At 41.4% G+C, this 21,805-nt stretch overlaps 2 protein-coding genes across 4 annotated transcripts; one reads left to right on the top strand and one right to left on the bottom strand.

Annotated features, from left to right (window-relative positions):
• Positions 1-8,505: 8,505 nt before the first annotated feature.
• On the bottom strand, positions 8,506-13,571 carry LOC124124188 (28S ribosomal protein S14, mitochondrial-like). Of its 2 annotated transcripts, none has more exons than XM_046487289.2 (3): positions 13,441-13,571; positions 12,072-12,275; positions 8,506-8,842 (listed from the first exon to the last, which is right to left on the bottom strand). In XM_046487289.2, the coding sequence occupies exons 1-3, from the start codon at positions 13,489-13,491 to the stop codon at positions 8,660-8,662; spliced, it is 438 nt and encodes a 145-aa protein (XP_046343245.1). In that variant the 5' UTR covers positions 13,492-13,571; the 3' UTR covers positions 8,506-8,659. The 2 variants fall into 2 exon arrangements, with proteins under 2 accessions (XP_046343245.1, XP_046343244.1); XM_046487288.2 differs by lacking the exon at positions 13,441-13,571 and adding an exon at positions 12,989-13,120.
• LOC124124186 (elongation factor 1-alpha) lies at positions 13,320-20,281 on the top strand. 2 transcript variants are annotated; one of them, XM_046487287.2, is made up of 8 exons: positions 13,320-13,342; positions 14,794-14,957; positions 15,217-15,396; positions 16,010-16,177; positions 17,167-17,446; positions 18,389-18,480; positions 18,870-19,034; positions 19,686-20,281. In XM_046487287.2, the coding sequence occupies exons 2-8, from the start codon at positions 14,814-14,816 to the stop codon at positions 20,031-20,033; spliced, it is 1,377 nt and encodes a 458-aa protein (XP_046343243.1). In that variant the 5' UTR covers positions 13,320-13,342; positions 14,794-14,813; the 3' UTR covers positions 20,034-20,281. The 2 variants fall into 2 exon arrangements, with proteins under 2 accessions (XP_046343243.1, XP_046343242.1); XM_046487286.2 differs by lacking the exon at positions 13,320-13,342 and adding an exon at positions 13,787-13,925.
• Positions 20,282-21,805: the final 1,524 nt, after the last annotated feature.

The following is a 21,805-nucleotide window of genomic DNA, read 5'->3' as shown; positions in this document are numbered from 1 at the left end:
TCCTGGACAGACACTCGGACTTCCCCCTGGACAGACACTCGGACTTCCTCCTGGACAGACACTCGGACTTCCTCCTGGACAGACACTCGGACTTCCTCCTGTACAGACACTCGGACTTCCTCCTGGACAGACACTCGGACTTCCTCCTGGACAGACACTCGGACCTTGTCTCCGTTACTTCCAGGACTGGACAGACACTCGGACTTCCTCCTGGACAGACACTCGGACTTCCTCCTGGACAGACACTCGGACTTCCTCCTGGACAGACACTCGGACTTCCTCCTGGACAGACACTCGGACCTTGTCTCCGTTACTTCCAGGACTGGACAGACACTCGGACTTCCTCCTGGACAGACACTCGGACTTCCTCCTGGACAGACACTCGGACTTCCTCCTGGACAGACACTCGGACCTTGTCTCCGTTACTTCCAGGACTGGACAGACACTCGGACTTCCTCCTGGACAGACACTCGGACCTTGTCTCCGTTACTTCCAGGACTGGACAGACACTCGGACTTCCTCCTGTACAGACACTCGGACTTCACCCTGTACAGACACTCGGACTTCCTCCTGTACAGACACTCGGACTTCCCCCTGTACAGACACTCGGACTTCCTCCTGTACAGACACGCCCGACTATGTTGCTAAGTTACAGCTGAGCTATGACATGCGTCTATCTGGTTTGTCAACTGCCGAGTTGAGGTAAAACATGGTGCCCCTCGGATGCGTTCCTTTATTAATGCCGTCAGTATAGATGTGTGGTAAAACTCAGGAAGATCCGGATTACAGAATAGGTCTTCAGCAAACCTTGCTTGCCGTAAAAGGCGACTAACGGGATCGGGTGGTCAGGCTCACTGACTTGGTTGATGCATGTCATCGTATCCCAATTACGTGGATCAATGCTCATGGTGTCAATCACTGGATTGTCTGGTCCAGACTCAATTATTTACAGACCGCCGTCATACAGCTGGACTATTGCTGACCGCAGCGTTAAACAACAAACAAACAAAAGAAACGATAATGCTTCCACGAAGCAGCATCTGAGGTTAAGGAGACAAGACCATGTGTCCAGGTCCATCTCGACAGCTCTGACGGTCGTGCAAGGGTCTACGTGCGTCCAGGAGAACGTGTTAGCGACGATTGCGTTACTCAACGTCGTCAGTTTTGGAGTGGAAGTGTAATTGTATGGGATAGCATGACAACTCACGATATAACACAACAATATTTTGTTAATGGCAATTTGAATGGTGTACCTTACCGAGATGTCTTCGTTCAAGATCATGTTCTCCCCTTTGCGCAAGTGCAGGTACATGACGTCACGTTACAGACGGATAATACCCGCCCACAGGTTGCGCGTTGTGTAACAGGCTGATTGAGGCATCCTCACATTGCTGTACTGCCATGGCCGGTTGTTTCTCCCCACCTCTACCCCATTAAACATGTCTGGGATGAGATGGATGGACGCCTACGACAGGATCAGAACACGCCATTACCGCAGCTCATTTGGGCCAACCTTTGGTTGACATTTGGAACAACATCCCTCCGCCGCCGATGCCTCGACCACGCAATTGTAGACACACCCGATATCGAGTTGTCACACCACTCCTCTCTCAGGGCGTGTCGCTTTTTCTCCTGTTACCAGGTATGGGTTTTGTAATGATTTTTTTTATGATAAAACATTGATCGGATGACCAAATATAATTCTCTTATTTTCATTTTATGAAGCACAGTTTCTTTTTCCCGCTAGAATATATGAATAAAATAGAGTAACAGTCTGTTCGTGACTTTGATAGAAAGTTCGTGAAAGCATCTACAAAGAATCATGACACGTCGTCTGCCATCTATAACAGTGCAACCGGATGACCTATTTGACCTCTATTATATATTTGTTGCGACCCAAGTTATTTATTCTCTCTGCAGTGTTTTATTGTATTTCTTATACTAGATATTAACGGTATGTACAGCCTCTTTAAGGATGTAAGTTAAACGTACACGCTTTAAAAATATTAAATAATGAGGACTCCCTGAATACAATCCGACCTTGGCAATGTCGGAAAAGTCCATTTCGTAAAAAGTTGGGCTACGTTTGGTATTATTTCACGGATATTCTCACAATATTTTCACGACAGTTATTTGTACCTGTTCCCCTAGCACAGATATATCTCGCCCACTTTCGCATGCGATCGTTCAGCCATGGCGTTTTTCTGTGTTGCCAATCTATATCTATAGAGATCAACTCACTAGACCCTTCTCTCTCAAAACTAACTCAGTCCAATCTACGACGTCATCAAGTTGCGAGCGCATGTTCGAATCTCAAGAAATGACGACATGAATCGACAGAACAGTGTTTTATCGTGAAATACCCGTGCTTCGTTCTTCGCGATTTATAGCGCAGCTATCCTATATATACATACACTCCTTAAAAAAAGAAACGCACAGGTAGTATGTTGTTTATTAACTGACTACACAAAAAATATCCGGTATATAAACTGAATATATGTTATTGGAAAATGTTGGTGGCCTGACATTCGACAAACGGTGCGTCAAAACGCTGCCAGTGTCGATTTGCAATCTCTTAAACGGCATTGTTTTCACACTTGTTCAAAAATGTCATGTAGGAAACCAGTAAAGCAAAATGCACATACAAGTTATGGCATTCGTAACACGTGGTAGTGGCTATAAAAAGGCAAGCATAAGCCAATAGTTTGTCATTCAATTGTCAACTTTTTTCAAGTTCGAAAATGCCGAGACTCAGGGCTGCCGATCGGAACATCGCCATAGAACGTATCCAAAGAGGGGAATCGCAGTCTTCTGTTTCACGTCACTTCGAACACCTCTGGGATGAACTCGATCGACGTGTACGTCAACGTCAGACACTCCCACAACTGGTTAACGCGTTACAAGCAGAATGGCGCAGAATTCCGCAGGACAGAATTCGTACACTTATCCAGTCAGTGCCGAGGAGATGCAGAGCTGTGATTGCTGCCCGGGGCGGTCACACGAGATACTGAGTTCAGCGCAACCTTGTGGCCTTATGTGACATGACAATAAACATTTTTCAATGCCTTTGTACAACGACTACATGTGACTATCGAGCTCCAAAATTTCATATTTGTATCTATGATATTAAATTAAATATATTCACTAAAAATCTTATTGTGCGTTTTTGATAGTACAGATAGTCGACGGTACAGATAGTCGACGGTACAGATAGTCGACGTAAGGATTGTGAAAAGATGCGGGAAATACCCCCAGGTGCATTAAAGGGACTTGTCCGACATTGCCGAGGTCGGATTCTGTTGATTGAGTCATCATTAATAAAATTTGGGTAAATATTTTTAACGCTTGTACATTTTATAGACAATCTGAAAGAGACTTACATGATGTGGATGTCTCATATAAGAAATAAACGACTCGTGGTCGTTGTTCTTCGTACAATAAAACACTGCGCCACTCATGATTTATTCTCCCTGTTTTATTGTACGATAAACAACGACCACGAGTCGTTTATTTCTTAAATAGACTGTTTGTGTATATACCAGTGTCTACAGATATGTGTGATAACCGAACGGGATATATATACCGACGTTGCAGCAAGCGGAACGTTAGTTAGATCGATCTATTGCCCGTATACCGTGTCGCGTGCTAGAAGTCGTCGTCCTTACCACCCGCCGCTTATGACGACACTGGTGCAACACTACAAGCTTCTAATCGATACCACCGCCGACGTGGCACAACAGACACAACCTCCAGGCCACTGATTGTACAGATTATTATACACATTATTTCCAAAAATATTAGCAAAAGAACACAACACAACAACACAACTACCCAACACACGGCAAGGTAGTAAAAGAACACAACAACACAACTACCCAACACACGGCAAGGTAGTAAAAGAACACGACACAACAACACAGCTACCCAACACACGGCAAGGTAGTAAAAGAACACAACAACACAACTACCCAACACACGGCAAGGTAGTAAAAGAACACGACACAACAACACAACTTACCAACATCACAACTCCCCGACACACGGTAAGGTAGTAAAGAACACAACAACACAACTACCCGACACACGGTAAGGTAGTAAAGAACACAACAACACAACTACCCAACACACGATAAGGTAGTAAAGAACACAACAACACAACTACCCAACACACGGTAAGGTAGTAAAATAACACAACAACACAACTACCCAACACACGGCAAGGTAGTAAAAGAACACGACACAACAACACAACTTACCAACATCACAACTCCCCGACACACGGTAAGGTAGTAAAGAACACAACAACACAACTACCCAACACACGATAAGGTAGTAAAGAACACAACAACACAACTACCCAACACACGGTAAGGTAGTAAAGAACACAACAACACAACTACCCAACACACGATAAGGTAGTAAAGAACACAACAACACAACTACCCAACACACGGTAAGGTAGTAAAATAACACGACACAACAACACAACTTACCAACATCACAACTCCCCGACACACGGTAAGGTAGTAAAGAACACAACAACACAACTACCCAACACACGGTAAGGTAGTAAAGAACACAACAACACAACTACCCAACACACGATAAGGTAGTAAAGAACACAACAACACAACTACCCAACACACGGTAAGGTAGTAAAATAACACAACAACACAACTACCCAACACACGGCAAGGTAGTAAAATAACACGACACAACAACACAACTTACCAACATCACAACTCCCCGACACACGGTAAGGTAGTAAAGAACACAACAACACAACTACCCAACACACGATAAGGTAGTAAAGAACACAACAACACAACTACCCAACACACGGTAAGGTAGTAAAGAACACAACAACACAACTACCCAACACACGATAAGGTAGTAAAGAACACAACAACACAACTACCCAACACACGGTAAGGTAGTAAAATAACACAACAACACAACTACCCAACACACGGCAAGGTAGTAAAAGAACACGACACAACAACACAACTTACCAACATCACAACTCCCCGACACACGGTAAGGTAGTAAAGAACACAACAACACAACTACCCGACACACGGTAAGGTAGTAAAGAACACATCAACACAACTACCCAACAACACAACTACCCAACACACGATAAGGTAGTAAAGAACACAACACAACTACACAACAACACAACTACCCAACAACACAACTACCCAACACACGATAAGGTAGTAAAGAACACAATACAACTACCCAACAACACAACTACCCAGCACACGGTAAGGTAGTAAAGAACACAACACAACAACACAACTACCCAACAACACAACTACCCAACACACGGTAAGGTAGTAAAGAACACAACAACACAACTACCCAACACACGATAAGGTAGTAAAGAACACAATACAACTACCCAACAACACAACTACCCAGCACACGGTAAGGTAGTAAAGAACACAACAACACAACTACCCAACACACGGTAAGGTAGTAAAGAACACAACAACACAACTCCCCGACACACGATAAGGTAGTAAAGAACACAACATCACAACTCCCCGACACACGATAAGGTAGTAAAGAACACAACAACACAACTAACCAACACACGGTAAGGTAGTAAAGAACACAACAACACAACTCCCCGACACACGATAAGGTAGTAAAGAACACAACAACACAACTACCCAACACACGGTAAGGTAGTAAAGAACACAATACAACTACCCAACAACACAACTACCCAGCACACGGTAAGGTAGTAAAGAACACAACACAGCAACACAACTCCCCGACACACGATAAGGTAGTAAAGAACACAACAACACAACTAACCAACACACGGTAAGGTAGTAAAGAACACAACACAGCAACACAACTCCCCGACACACGATAAGGTAGTAAAGAACACAACAACACAACTACCCAACACACGGTAAGGTAGTAAAGAACACAATACAACTACCCAACAACACAACTACCCAGCACACGGTAAGGTAGTAAAGAACACAACACAGCAACACAAATTACCAACAACACAACTACCCAGCACACGGTAAGGTAGTAAAAGAACACAACACAACTACACAACAACACAACTACCCAACACACGGTAAGGCAGTAAAAAACACAACACCACAACAACACAACTATCCGACACACGGTAAGGTAGTAAAAGAACACAACACCACAACAACACAACTACCCGAAACACAATAACGTAGTAATGGAACACAACTACACAACAACACAACTACTTAAGACACGGTAAGGCAGTAAAAAAACACATCACCACAACAACACAACTACCCGACACACGGTAAGGTAGTAAAGAACACAACCCAACAACACAACTACCCAGCACACGGTAAGGTAGTAAAGAACACAACACAGCAACACAACTACCCAGCACACGGTAAGGTAGTAAAGAACACAACACAGCAACACAAATTACCAACAACACAACTACCCAGCACACGGTAAGGTAGTAAAAGAACACAACACAACTACACAACAACACAACTACCTGAGACACGGTAAGGCAGTAAAAAACACAACAACACAACTATCCGACACACGGTAAGGTAGTAAAAGAACACAACACCACAACAACACAACTACCCGAAACACAATACCGTAGTAATGGAACACAACTACACAACAACACAACTACTTAAGACACGGTAAGGCAGTAAAAAAACACATCACCACAACAACACAACTATCCGACACACGGTAAGGTAGTAAAGGAACACAACACAACTACCCAACAACATAACTACCCGACACACCGTAAGGTAGTGAAAAAAACACAACACAACTACCCGACACACGGTAAGGTAGTAAAGAACACAACACAACAACACAACTACCCGACACACGGTAAGGTAGTAAAGAACACAACACAACAACACAACTACCCGACACACGGTAAGTTTGCAAAGGGAAACCAGTTCAGTCATTTGCAACATTTACAAGTTAATAAAAAAAAACACCTAAATGTCCACTGGTAAAATAGTTCGTCTCTTTCCCTCCCTCTACCCACCCCAAAAGCATGACAGTGCCCCCAGGGTGATCTCCCCGGGGTTATTCTGCCGCTCTTTCTTGTGGACCGACCAATAATAAACCGGATACTTTCATGTCATGGTAATAAGCTGTCACGGTCGAGAATTAATGAAAATGACACTGGGTTACGTCATGTTGCGCTCACGTTGAAAAGATTTGCGCAGGGGGTGGGAGATTTGGCCGAGGCTGCTGATTTACTGAAGTAGCCGATCGGGGGTGGGGGGGTGGTGGTGGAGCGTTTGGGGTGCGTGTGTCGGGGCACCCCCAGTATTTTAACATCTGATGACAAATTGTTAACGTATTGCATAGCATGATAACATGTTGATTTGGTTAATAAAAAGAATCAATTGTTTATATAAAGTGTTTGATTTTTTTTATAAGCTTTAGGGTGGGCCCCTTTCTCCCCCTCACACACACTTACGTTACAAACGGTCTAAGAGGAACCCCCCTTTATATAATCCTGGATCCGTCTCTGTAGTGCCACCACTCTTTCTTTCACCACTGTTCACTGTGGGAATGATAGTGCTGTGTTTGTTTGTGGTCTGCATGTTTTCACTTTCCGTTCATAGATATTAACGTGTCATACACATACACAATCAGTGGACTGTCAAATTACATGGGACCAGCAGCACGACTGTTCCTCACGCGATGAAAACACGAGTCGTATAAAATAGTTCCTTTTCACCATACCATATACAGTTGGTCGACTTGGTATTTCATGGGAGTTATCACATGGTGCGTAACGCCTCAGTGTTTAACCGTGTTTGTTGTGAGGTTTGAGACGACTTTGGTCGGTAGCGGGTGACACCATGTGAATACTTGTGTTACATATCTTTTTGTAAAGCTCTTGTCAAAATGAAAGGCTGGAAGATACACCCTGTACGCATTATGCAACACTTAATACGCACCATATAATCAAAACGAAGTCTTCTGGATATACTGAAGGCCTGTTGTGTTTTTTTAATGTCAACTTCGCTTGTTGGCAGCCGTCATTATAAACCCTACCCCCGGGACATGCCGTCTGCGACGCCCCCCCCCCCCCCCCCCCCCTTTGCTGGCTTGTTGAATCATCATCATCCCAGAGACCATATACTGGTATATGGTCTCTGATCATCCCTATCAAATCCCAGTGATCAAAATCTGGAAACATGCCATTTTTATGACCTTATTACTACTTCCCAGAAGGCTGTGGTGTTCAGTCGTACTGATATATTGCCCTCGCAATGGAGTTGTGTAACCACATTTACAATGAGCATGTTTTAGACAGTTCCTCATCTTCTAAAAGGATCAAGTATACTATAAACTCCAACACACACATTTCAGTGAGGATGTTTCACAGAACAGTTGGGTGATTCTCCTGCCAGAATTGTAGGATCTGCACCCTAGTACAAAAGTACCTTGGAAATGTTCACCATCAACCAATGGGTACGCGAGAAAACAGTACAAAAGTCATATCAAACACATTTAATATTTCTAATTTTACATATAAACATGCATAACACATCTTGACAAACTTGGCGATAATAATGGAAAACACATTCACAACATGACAATCTGCTGCCTTGTTTTTCCTGGGGTAAACAAGATCCACATTTTGTAAATATCACCATGCCGCACGCGTAACTCCTGACAACTGATTGTAGTCTGCTAACTGTCGCCACACAATACGACTAATCCGCCATTTTCTTTGAACACCACGTGGCCTGGAGGTGACGACACACCGATTCCTTATCTTCACAATACTGGAGTTAGGCGGAAGGGTTGCAACCTCAGCATCAGCAAGCTCCTGAAACAATCACAGAATCATTGCTTGTTGCTTGTATTACTTCACATGCTGTTGAGAAGTATAACATTAAGTGAAAAAACTGCTGCCACTGATGAGCATAATTTTAAGATACCAAACTCTGAAGTAGGTCAGTTTGATTTCATTCATCCTCACACTTAAAAGCAGGAATATTAAAACTTTCAGATACACTTATCTGAGATATTATTTCAAATTAAGCCCCAAAAGGATTCATGTAGAACGTTCTTGATCCAGCTGGTAGGTAGAGCGAGGAAAGGATTAGTTTTTTTGAGACGTGTGTTTTAATGAGGTGAGGTGAGGTGAGGTGAGGTGAGGTGAGGTGAGGTGAGGTGAAATTGGGTTTAACGGCGTGTCCAAGATTATTGCACTTATATAGCGACGTGCATGCACGTGTGTGTGTGTGTGTGTGTGGCTGCTTGTACTAGTCCGGACTGATGATGATTTATAGTGCTAGCTGACTGAGATACCATGCCGCAGTTTAGCATGAATACCCCACTCAGACACAGTATACTGACTACGAGCAAACCAGTCCTTGTTTTAGCCTCTTAATGTCGAGCGCCAGACGGGGTAACAACAAGTACCATCTTTTAAAAGTCTTTTGGTATGAAGCGGCCAGGGATCGAACCCCGGACCTTCCGCGCCCCGGGCGGACGCTCTACCACTAGACCACGGAGGCGGTCTTGTGTTTTAATGAGTTTTCTTGACAAGTTGATGTTTAAGTAGTAAAGTTACATTCATCAATGTATCTCACTTTGGTGAGAAGTGGGATGTTGGCAACATTAGATTATACAGATCATAATAAAGAGGTACAAAATAAAGAGGTACAAAAGAAAATGCAAAAATAAGTAATAGAGGTTTCAATAAAACAAAACTCAATGCCATCTCCAACATGGATAATGGCTAAGTAATGGGCAAAAGGGAATTCAATGTGTCGTCCTCATAAACTTGAATCAAAGACCTGAGATCACGTACTGATCCACAAACATTTAACCCACCTGGGATCACGTACCGATACACAAACATTTAACCCACCTGGGATCACGTACCGATACACAAACATTTAACCCACCTGGGATCACGTACCGAAACACAAACATTTAACCCACCTGGGACCACCTACAGATACACAAACATTTTACCCACCTGGGATCACGTACAGATACACAAACATTTTACCCACCTGGGATCATGTACTGATACACAAACATTTTACCCACCTGGGATCACGTACCGATACACAAACATTTTACCCACCTGGGATCATGTACTGATACACAAACATTTTACCCCCCTGGGATCACGTACCAATACACAAACATTTTACCCACCTGGGATCACGTACCGATACACAAACATTTTACCCCCTGGGATCACGTACCGAAACACAAACATTTAACCCACCTGGGATCACGTACCGATACACAAACATTTAACCCACCTGGGATCACGTACCGATACACAAACATTTAACCCACCTGGGATCATGTACCGAAACACAAACATTTAACCCACCTGGGATCACGTACCGAAACACAAACATTTAACCCACCTGGGATCACGTACCGATACACAAACATTTAACCCACCTGGGATCATGTACCGAAACACAAACATTTAACCCACCTGGGACCACCTACAGATACATAAACATTTAACCCACCTGGGATCACGTACCGATACACAAACATTTTACCCACCTGGGATCACGTACCGATACACAAACATTTTACCCCCTGGGATCACGTACCGAAACACAAACATTTAACCCACCTGGGATCACGTACCGATACACAAACATTTAACCCACCTGGGATCACGTACCGATACACAAACATTTAACCCACCTGGGATCATGTACCGAAACACAAACATTTAACCCACCTGGGATCACGTACCGAAACACAAACATTTAACCCACCTGGGATCACGTACCGATACACAAACATTTAACCCACCTGGGATCATGTACCGAAACACAAACATTTAACCCACCTGGGACCACCTACAGATACATAAACATTTAACCCACCTGGGATCACGTACAGATACACAAACATTTTACCCACCTGGGATCACGTACCGATACACAAACATTTAACCCACCTGGGATCACGTACAGATACACAAACATTTAACCCACCTGGGACCACCTACAGATACATAAACATTTAACCCACCTGGGATCACGTACAGATACACAAACATTTTACCCACCTGGGATCACGTACAGATACACAAACATTTAACCCACTTGGGACCACCTACAGATACACAAACATTTAACCCACTTGGGACCACCTACAGATACACAAACATTTAACCCACTTGGGACCACCTACAGATACACAAACATTTAACCCACTTCCGACCACCTACAGATACACAAACATTTAACCCACTTGGGACCACCTACAGATACACAAACATTTAACCCACTTGGGACCACCTACAGATACACAAACATTTAACCCACTTGGGACCACCTACAGATACACAAACATTTAACCCACCTGGGATCACCTACAGATACACAAACATTTAACCCACCTGGGATCACCTACAGATACACAAACATTTAACACACCTGGGATCATGTACAGATACACATACATTTAACCCACCTGGGATCACGTACTGATACACAAACTTTTAACCCAGATCATGGACAGACAGACAATAAGGTCAAGCAGGATGACTTTCAGCTAGGGAAGCTTTGCAAATGAGCCATACACAAGAGTGAGTGAGGGAGTGATGGAGTTGGAACATTAGAATGAGTTAGTTGGAACAGTAGAGTGAGTGAGTTGGAACATTAGAATGAGTTAGTTGGAACAGTAGAGTGAGTGAGTTGGAACATTAGAATGAGTTAGTTGGAACAGTAGAGTGAGTGAGTTGGAACATTAGAATGAGTTAGTTGGAACATTAGAATGAGTGAGTTGGAACAGTAGAGTGAGTGAGTTGGAACATTAGAATGAGTTAGTTGGAACAGTAGAGTGAGTGAGTTGGAACATTAGAATGAGTTAGTTGGAACAGTAGAGTGAGTGAGTTGGAACATTAGAATGAGTGAGTTGGAACATTAGAATGAGTGAGTTGGAACAGTAGAGTGAGTGAGTTGGAACAGTAGAGTGAATGCGATGGTACATAAGAGTGAGTGAGTGAGTGAGTTGGTACAAGAGAGTAAGTGAGTGAGTTGAAACATTAGAGATTTTAGAACCTGTAGTTCCTTGGGAAGAATGTTGTTCTTCCTAACTGTATTAAGCCGAAGTCTCTCGGGGAACTGTTCCTGTATCATCTGCCTCCGCAGCCCGTCTCGTCTCATCCTCCAGTCTACGTAGCGTCCTCGAATCTGACTGTGTTGGACGCCAGCTGATGTGACACTTGTCGATTTCAGCAACATGGTCCCGTGTTCTAGGCCCACCTGAGATACAAAACACTCAATGACTTGGGTACCTCTGGTGGATAGCTCTACATTGTAGTTAAATCTTGTATAATCAATATGTTAATAATAATGCCAGGACATTGAATATTTCTCTCCAGGTACTATGAGAATGAGCAAAATATAAGTCGTCAAGGAAAGGTTACAGATTAGCTTCTTCTCCTTTGGCATGTGGCAATCAGACATTGTCCTGAGCGTATCTGACATAACCCTGAACCTGTCTGACATTAGAATGAATGTGTCAGACATAATGATCCTGTCAGACATTACCCAAATCATCATACTCCATAATTTCAACATATATCTGTATGTGGCATTTAAGAAGCTGTACTATCAATGAAGGCAGTGTCGACTTTGAATCATATATTCCAACTAAAATCCAAGCATTGAAGAATCAAATTGAAATCCATAAGTCAACTCTTGTTCTCATTTCAACATATGAGAGATTTTCACTGATTTCATATTCAAAAATGAAAAAAGAATGCACAGAGGTTGACACCATTTGTCTAGTAGTCCACATCTCATTTTAGACATGGTTTATGCAAAATATTTTCGGAATTTGGGGAAAACAACATTCATTTTGATGTTAACTAGTGGCCATGTCCAATTCTGATACATATTTACTTTCGTTTATAATGTTCTGATATAAATAACCTCTTGTTTTGCGTGTGAATATGTGGATATGAACTAAATACCTGTATTGTCCAGGTGGAAGCAAAATGTATTGAAAACATATTCATAAAATGATACCCTTGATTGAATATTTCTGAATTATGGTCACAAGGTGTTTGCGAAGCACACGACAAGAGCACGGGCCCCGATTGGATTAATGAAGGAACGGTGAGGAGTGAATTTGTTGAAGATGAGTTCGTAATTTGCATATCTCGATCTGATTGGGTTTCTTGGGCGTCCCGTGTTGTTATGTAACTCCAAGCTTTAACGATATAAAACAGCGCCGGGCACGAAGCTCTTTCACAAACACATTGACGTGTAACGAAATAGGATATAATACTAGACGCTGTATACATTCCAGTTATCTAAGACACAAGGTAAGTGAAAGACTTCACTTCTCACATCTTATGTCTTTGTCCATGCCATTGTACACATTTATACAAGCGGGAAAATTCATTAATGGGAAAACAGCTACCTTCATAGACCTAGTTAACGTTGAGAACATGCCATAAAAAAGCGAAGTCATTGCCCGTATTGAAAATGTTTGTTGCCAACTGACACCGAAATCATGTGGACATGGGCAGCGCCATGTTGGTGTTTGTTAAGGATGCAACATTCATGAAACAAATAAAATATAGTATGACACAATGTATGCTCAACTTCTTTAAACTATTGTCTGATAACCCTAAATGCGTTAAATTATTAAAGCGTTACACACTTTTTGTTTATGGAATTTCAGTGAGGAGAAAATTATTAATTCGTAAAACAAACACTGCTTTATATCTTCATATAAAATTACTCGTACGCCAAGTACAATTCATTTTAACCGGATGTTACATATTCTGTGGCAATGCCTCGACAGTGACGTCAATAGGGGGTACCCCTCTAGGCCCGGTATATATATCACGTGACTTCCTCCTATCAGTCCTTTTACTTGCGGTGGCATCCATTGAGAGCGAGGTGAGAATGTATGGGAATGTAAATCCTTGTTAAATCTAGACTTATTTCTTGTCATCTCCCTTTGTGGAAACAGATACTGTCTGAATGAACAACATGCCGACCAATGGTGACTTTTTGTGTAGCTGTATACTTGTATTATCGTGTATTTTCGAGATGCCGGCTGCACCTGCCGCGACTCATTTCTACCACGTCGACATGCCGGTAGGAAGGCTGTACCTCAACTTGTTACATATGGTTTATTTTTCTGGATATAATTAGTCTGTGTTGCTTTTCAAAATATTTGCCTTGAATTTACGGATTAGTTACCAAGTAGGTGTTAATTCCCGAAATAATTTCAACATTTCTTAAAGTAAAAGTGAAGTCTAGTCTAATGGTAAATTATGAGAATTATTTTATTGGCGTAAAATGTATGGCCCTTTTTGGAATAACGCGTCTGCAATGTTCTTACGTGCCTACTAGCCTATCGCAGCGACGATACAATGTTTGGGTCAATTTGGGGGGGAAATATGGTAGCACCGGTAGACTGCGCCGGTGATAGGTATTGTCTCAGATGTAGACACAAATTGCTGGTTTACATATCAAATGTGGTATTTAATTTATGATGGTTGTGACTGTGACGGTCTCTCATCGTGAATCTTATCCATGTTATGGTCAGTTTTAGAATCTCGACTCCTTTCATGACAAATAGTCGTCCGCCATCTTTGATACCACGTGGTCTGAGGAATGGTGACAGTGAATGTAAGATATGTAGGTGTGTCCACTATAACGTTTGCCCACGCGGTTTTGTTATTAATATATCGCGGCCCTATATCTCGTATTGATTGGAGCCTTTCTATGTTTTAAGTTATGGCTGTATTTTGTTCCCCAGCATCCAAGCACTAACGAACCATGGGAAAGGACAAGATCCACATCAATATTGTGGTCATTGGCCACGTAGATTCTGGCAAGTCTACTACCACTGGCCATCTTATTTACAAGTGCGGTGGTATCGATGAGAGAACTATCCAGAAGTTCGAGAAGGAGGCTCAGGAAGTAGGTTCTTTATTTTTCTTTAAATTTTCAAACCATTTACAGAAATGGCTACAGAAACTATCAGTTTTTTTCCACTAGTCCTTATAACATAGCAAAATCCATGAAAAAGGTTATTTTTTACTAGTCCTCCGGATACCTAACTATTGGACAGTTAAGAGTAAAGGACTAGTGCCAATTTCTAACGCTGCAGCAACTAAGTATGGAAGATGCAATGTTTGTTTTTTGTGCTGATAGTATATGGTTTTATTTTCACTTGTAGATGGGCAAAGGTTCCTTCAAATATGCCTGGGTGTTGGACAAACTGAAGGCCGAGCGTGAACGTGGTATCACCATTGACATTGCTCTCTGGAAGTTTGAGACCACCAAATTCTACATCACCATCATTGATGCCCCTGGTCATCGTGATTTCATCAAGAACATGATCACAGGAACATCTCAGGTGGGTTTACAATCGAGATTCATGTGATCCATGGTTTGGACATGTTCATTTCATACTGAGTAGGCAATGTTTGTCAATGAATTTCTTTGGTTGGTATGGTTTTGTAAGTAGCAAGTACACTTTCCACTGCCTTTGATTACTGTTTGTACTGTTTAGTTTCGTGTTGACTTGATTCTGGCTGCTGCAAAGAAACTAGGATAGTTCTTACTGGGCAGCATACGAAATGATATTCGGTCTCTTCTAAGTAAATCTTGTATGCAGGGTTTTATCATTGTTTGGGGATGACTTTGGAAAATACATGGTAAAATCATTAAATGTCTATTGCAATTATTAATAATGAACCTTATTGATTACCAAGGATAGAAAATGATTTGTCTGGAAGATACATTGGTATCTATGATCTGAAATGTGCCGACACTATCGAATATTAGGTTATTACTTGTAGATTTTGAAAATGCATTTGATAAAGTTATTGAAATATTGAATAGAAATAGTGTACGCCGATTCACTGAGTGATAATGTAGTGCTTAGAGCATGCTTGTGGGTGTGGATATGGTGTAATGGGCACAATTAATCATGTTCTCAAGGTGAATTGTGACTTGCTATATTTCAGGCTGATTGTGCTGTTCTGATCGTTGCCTCTGGTGTTGGTGAGTTTGAAGCTGGTATCTCCAAGGAGGGTCAAACCCGAGAACATGCCCTGCTGGCTTACACCCTTGGTGTGAAGCAACTCATCATCGGCGTCAACAAGATGGACAGCACTGTGCCACCATACTCGGAGGTAAGTGGCAATTCTAATACACCCTCTTACAGCATGCAGAACCCAGATGTTCATGGATCTAACCTATGCAAGTGTGCTTGGACATTTTGTACTGTAGATAAACATCAACAATGACACAGCACACAGAAACCAAGTCTAATTCTTAGCCCACCATGATGCCAAGTAATTTTGTTAGACAAATAACAGAAAGTTATGGCACTTCCCAAATCATGTTATCTCTAATTTAATTTTGTGGTCAGGTCAACAAGTTTTTCACTCGTATCACAACATATGAGGAAGATGCTAGTTTTAATATTTGTAGATGTTATTCACTGAACACATGAATTAAAGTTTTGAGTTCCCCAAATAATATATTTTCTACCAGTCTGCTTGCCAATTGCTTAGTTTGTAATCATATATGAATTATTGGTATACAAATGTAGGTAATGTAGTTTCTTGTTTGACTCGTTTATATTTTGTAAAAATGCAAATATTCTCCTGAAGTATTAACTTCGGTTACTTGGCAGAATGAAGACACATTCTTTGAACAAATGGATTCTATTTCATAGTAATATTTAAATGTCTGACCAGTCGCCATTTCTAGAAATGTGTACATTTCACTGAATGGCTACGGGTTAATTTTCATGAATACCAAAACATTGAGTGCTGATATGTTTACAACTTGAATTAGAATTACGAAACCTGTCCCTAAAATTTGTAATATTTCTGAGTGGACTTGTACCTATCTACTTGTAGTTGGTAACAATGCTGCTAGTCATCCATTGTTCACTAATTAGCTTAATTGTGGACCCCCTTGCTTCATTTATTCCACTGCCAATGTTAACTTTCAGCAAGATGTTATTAATCCTGCATCTTTAATTATTGTTGGGATAGTACTTGACACTAGCCCAGGGCTAGTCAGTTTCCCCAGTTTACACATTACAAGGTCATTTTCTTTACCAAGGCTAGCAACTCTTTGGAATTTATTTCTTATCCTTTTTCCCATTTAGGCACGATATGACGAAATCGTGAAGGAAGTGTCTGGCTACATCAAGAAGATTGGATACAACCCCAAGGCTGTTGCATTTGTGCCAATCTCTGGCTTCCATGGTGACAACATGCTTGAGCTATCTGATAAGATGAAATGGTTCAAGGGCTGGGCTGTAGAGAGGAAGGAGGGCAATGGCAATGGCAAGACCCTGTTTGAAGCTCTTGACAGCATCCTCCCCCCACAAAGACCCACAGACAAGGCCCTGCGTCTCCCCCTGCAGGATGTCTACAAGATTGGCGGTACGTATTCTAGTTTCATACTCTAAAACTTTCAAGTTATGTGTATAGTGTTTATAAATAGGACCAAAATAGTCATCTGTAATCAAAGGTGTGGTCTTTGGCAAATGTTTTAGTATATTTATTCCCCAACTTCAGGATACCTTTTTTGAAAATAACCACTAAGGTAATGTTTTCAATGTATTTGTCTTTCTGTAATATTGACTGTCAAGTGGGCCCCAACTTAGACATAGTAGCTCTTGGAATAGCACTGGTCACATTTGAGGTGCCTACAATTTCATCATGATTTTTATCAATTTAGAGTATTGAATGTAAAAGTGAACTCGAGGGGTGTGGGTGAAAAATGGCTTTTTAAAAGGACTTTAAGTAATTTACTTTCCAGATTGCATGAGAATTTGAGGTCCTGTCCGATGCACTATATGAACTCTTATGAATAGTTCTTTTAGAAATATTTGGTAGTTGCTGATTTTTTATTAAATCATTTAGCAAGTGAAAATGTTTACCGTTTTCCAAATGTAAATGACATTCACTCCGGGTACTACTAAAAATGGCAATGTTGCCCACTATGCCCGTCAGCAATAGAAACTTAAAAAAAACCGGACTAACTTTTCCATGCTACAAGATTTTAGCTGGTGACCCAAGTCGTAGAAGAATGAATAAAGTGTCTTGGCCATGTTTGAAAAGTTGAAAGTGGTTTTTTTCATAGGTTCACATGCTTTGCACATAAGACAAAATTCAGTCTGACATGTCTTGCCAGAATTACCACTGACAAAATAGTAACAAAATTACAATTGCTAATTTTATAAATATCCTACTATTGATAGGTTGTAAATAGGGTTAGGTACCTGATGATGCACAGCTACTGAAAAAGATAACGAGTGCACTTTACATTTCAGAGCCATGTTCTTTCAGATTAATTTTTTTCATGATTCTCTCTACTTCCAGGTATTGGAACTGTGCCTGTTGGACGAGTTGAAACTGGTATCCTTAAGCCCGGTATGATCGTCACCTTTGCCCCATCTGCACTCACAACTGAGGTATGAAACTATTGAACTTTATCAGACAATGTTATTGCATGTCCCCAGCAATATATCCTTATCTTAACAGGCTACCAAATGGAATGGGTGGTCTCAGTGACTTGCTGCTTATCTCAGTACATTGATCGCATGGATCATTTCTCATGGTATCTTTCACTAGATTGTCTGCTTTCAGACTGGCGTTGTAGAGCTGGAATGTTGCCGAGTGCAGCATTAAAAACCACTGTTTTACCTGATATTTTAAAAAAATGTCAGTTTGGTAGCCCAGATTGTCAATGTCTACAATTTCTTGTATAATATGAAAACAACATACAAAAGGCAAATATTTGGATAGTATGTTTGCTGGCTAAGTTAACACAACTTGAGTGTTTTCCTTTGACATTTTTCAGGTGAAGTCCGTTGAAATGCACCACGAGTCCCTCCCCGAGGCTCTGCCTGGCGACAATGTTGGCTTCAATGTGAAGAACGTCTCCGTCAAGGAACTTCGTCGTGGCTTTGTCGCTGGTGACAGCAAGAATGATGCTCCCAAGGAGTGTGCTAGCTTCTATGCTCAGGTTGGTTTCCATTCTTTGGGTTTAGTGTTCCAGCAATAGAAACTAACAGATTTGTCCTTTAATCCTTATAATAAAATGGCCAAACCCTTAAAAAGATCAAGTTTCCACTAGACAATTTGATGCCTTAATTCTTTGGCAGTTTGGCAGAAGAGTAATGCCAATTTCTAACATTGTTACAAAATTTAATGTGCGTGTGTGATTGGGTTTAGAAAGCCCCATTTGCTATTGTGTTTTTGGCTCCTTATCAGACTTGTCTGTATTATGTGATGTGATGTGAAATCATCCTGTGCCCTAGGGCTTGATGCAATTAGGTCCTTGTTGCTCATACTATTTGAAGTAACTTTTTTAAAAGTATCTTATCAATTTGCCCATGCCATGAACTTGATTTTTCAAGTCTATTGGGACCATGGTTAAATTATGGATGGCATATGTCATTGTACTTGCAGAAATGAGATTGTAATACTGAGCTGGGCATAATTTGTCTTTTATTTCCTAATTTGCCTGACAAGGGTACTTAGTTTGGAATCCCAGATAAATCCCCGACTTCCAAGTATCCTGAGGTCAGCTTCATGTTACTTAAAACATTGTCACTTTAGCAGAGGTATTTTTGGAACTCCTTGGATGTTTGTTACTGGACCACTTTTGCTTCAGGTTATCATCTTGAACCACCCCGGCGAGATCAAGAATGGTTATTCCCCAGTTTTGGACTGCCACACAGCCCATATTGCTGTGAAATTCAGCGAGATCAAAGAAAAGTGTGATCGTCGTTCTGGCAAGAAGCTGGAGGAAAACCCCAAAAGTGTCAAGTCTGGTGATGCAGCTATGATTGTCTGCCTTCCCAGCAAGCCCATGTGTGTGGAGGCTTTCTCCTCATACCCACCACTGGGACGTTTCGCCGTCCGTGACATGAAGCAGACAGTTGCTGTTGGTGTCATCAAGGAGGTCACCAAGAAAGAGGTTACAGGAAAGACCACCAAGGCCGCACAGAAGAAGAAATGATTAGCTCGGGATAAAGACCCGTGGCTCGCCAAGGGCAAAGCAAATTATAACATCGGAACCATCAGTCTGCTTATTGTAATCTGTTCAATGGAAATGCTCGCTCAGCTTGTTTTAATTTCTTGGTCTACATGGTTGCTACAATCTAAATTGCACCGAAAAGAATTTAGAAGGAAAAGAATCCTTGGACATTAAGGACTTAATTTTATTGCCACACTTCAAACGAAAAAAAATAAAAAATGTCAAAGTAATTACTGCTTTTTTTTCATTTACAAGGGTCCCTTGTGCTTGTTGGAGCTAAGATGGGGGATGGATAGTCTGCATGTAACCTAGCTTGATCAGTCATGATTTGCCCGTTCCAGGGTGTGGAAATTGTGTGGATCGATGCTCATGATATAAATCACTTGATTGCCTGGTACAGACTCGGTTATTTACAGGCCGTGCGGCGTTAAACAAAACCAATCCAGGGTGTGCTCTTACAACATTGCTGATTTTGACAGTTTTCTTTCATTGGAAAGGTTCTGCAATAGGCTCACAGGGCAGAAATGAATCTTGATCTGGGAAATATTTCAAATTGTGGAAGGTCGATGTCTAAGAATTTTAACCATTGTATTTTACACTGCACTTGGCAATATTCCAGCTATGTGAGAGCAGTATGTTAATATAGTTGAGTCCTGAGCATTGATCTATGCATTTAGGATACAAGGTGCAACAACCAATCCCTTTAGTTGCCTCTTACAAGCATGGTTGCTGAAGGCTAATCCCTTCATGGTTGAAACATTAGTTGGTTGGTTGTTTATCGCTGCACTCTGCAATATTCCAGCTATATGACTGTGGTCTAAATAATCGAGTCTGGACCAGCCAATCCAGTGATTGACATTATGAGCATCGATCCGCGCAATTGGGATCGATGACATGCATCAACAAAGTCAGCGAGCCTGACCACCCGATCCCGTTAGTCGCCATTTACGGCAAGCATGGGTTGCTGAAGACCTATTCTACCCCGGAATCTTCACGGGTCTGAAACATTAGTGTGGCGTGTAGATTGGTTATGGTAGTCCTGAGTAATTTGGAGTAAAAGTATAGAATTTGTACTAAATTTCTAAATATGAAACATAATCTTATAATTTCCTGTTTGACACTACAAAATGAAGTACACTGCCAAGCTAGGAAGACTCGGGTAACATGTTTCTCAATGCTGACGTTTGTAAAATTGTACACACGTATACATACTATGACGCTCGACTTGACCTGCAAACGTTTATTGACAGTCTTAAGCTTGGATCTAATTACTTGAACTAATGTATATTATATTTCCAGTATTTACCCAACTCTGAATAGAGCCCAAACACATTTTCGTGATCAAATTTTTATACTTTTATTGACCAAGTTTGTTAAACCTGTTTATTCACCTTCAATTCGCTGATGGGATACGATATGTTTTTGTTTTGAAAGAGCACATGAATACTCGATAAATCCCTTTTTTTTTTTTGTTACACTGTGAATCGACTTCTATACTAATCTTTACTTTATGCTCGCAAACGTGCAACGTTAGATCGTGTTAGGTATACAGAGAATGTATACTGTTTTGTTGGTCATCTACGACTCTATCTTCGTTAAACCGCTGATTATCTATAACGCTCATCAATTATTTGCACACCACAAGGTAGCGAGAGATCACTAACTGAAAGTATTGTTGACCGCTTGCTTCGGTACGATTAAGACAATGTGCGGATCTACGTAGAGGGGAATGTCCGAGTAGTAGTTGAAAATAT

This window comes from Haliotis rufescens, unplaced genomic scaffold (assembly GCF_023055435.1).
Source record: "Haliotis rufescens isolate VD_foot unplaced genomic scaffold, xgHalRufe1.0.p SCAF_1, whole genome shotgun sequence".
Lineage (NCBI taxonomy): Eukaryota > Metazoa > Mollusca > Gastropoda > Lepetellida > Haliotidae > Haliotis > Haliotis rufescens.
Note: the sequence above shows the minus strand (reverse complement) of the source record. Positions and strands in the feature narration are given on the sequence as shown.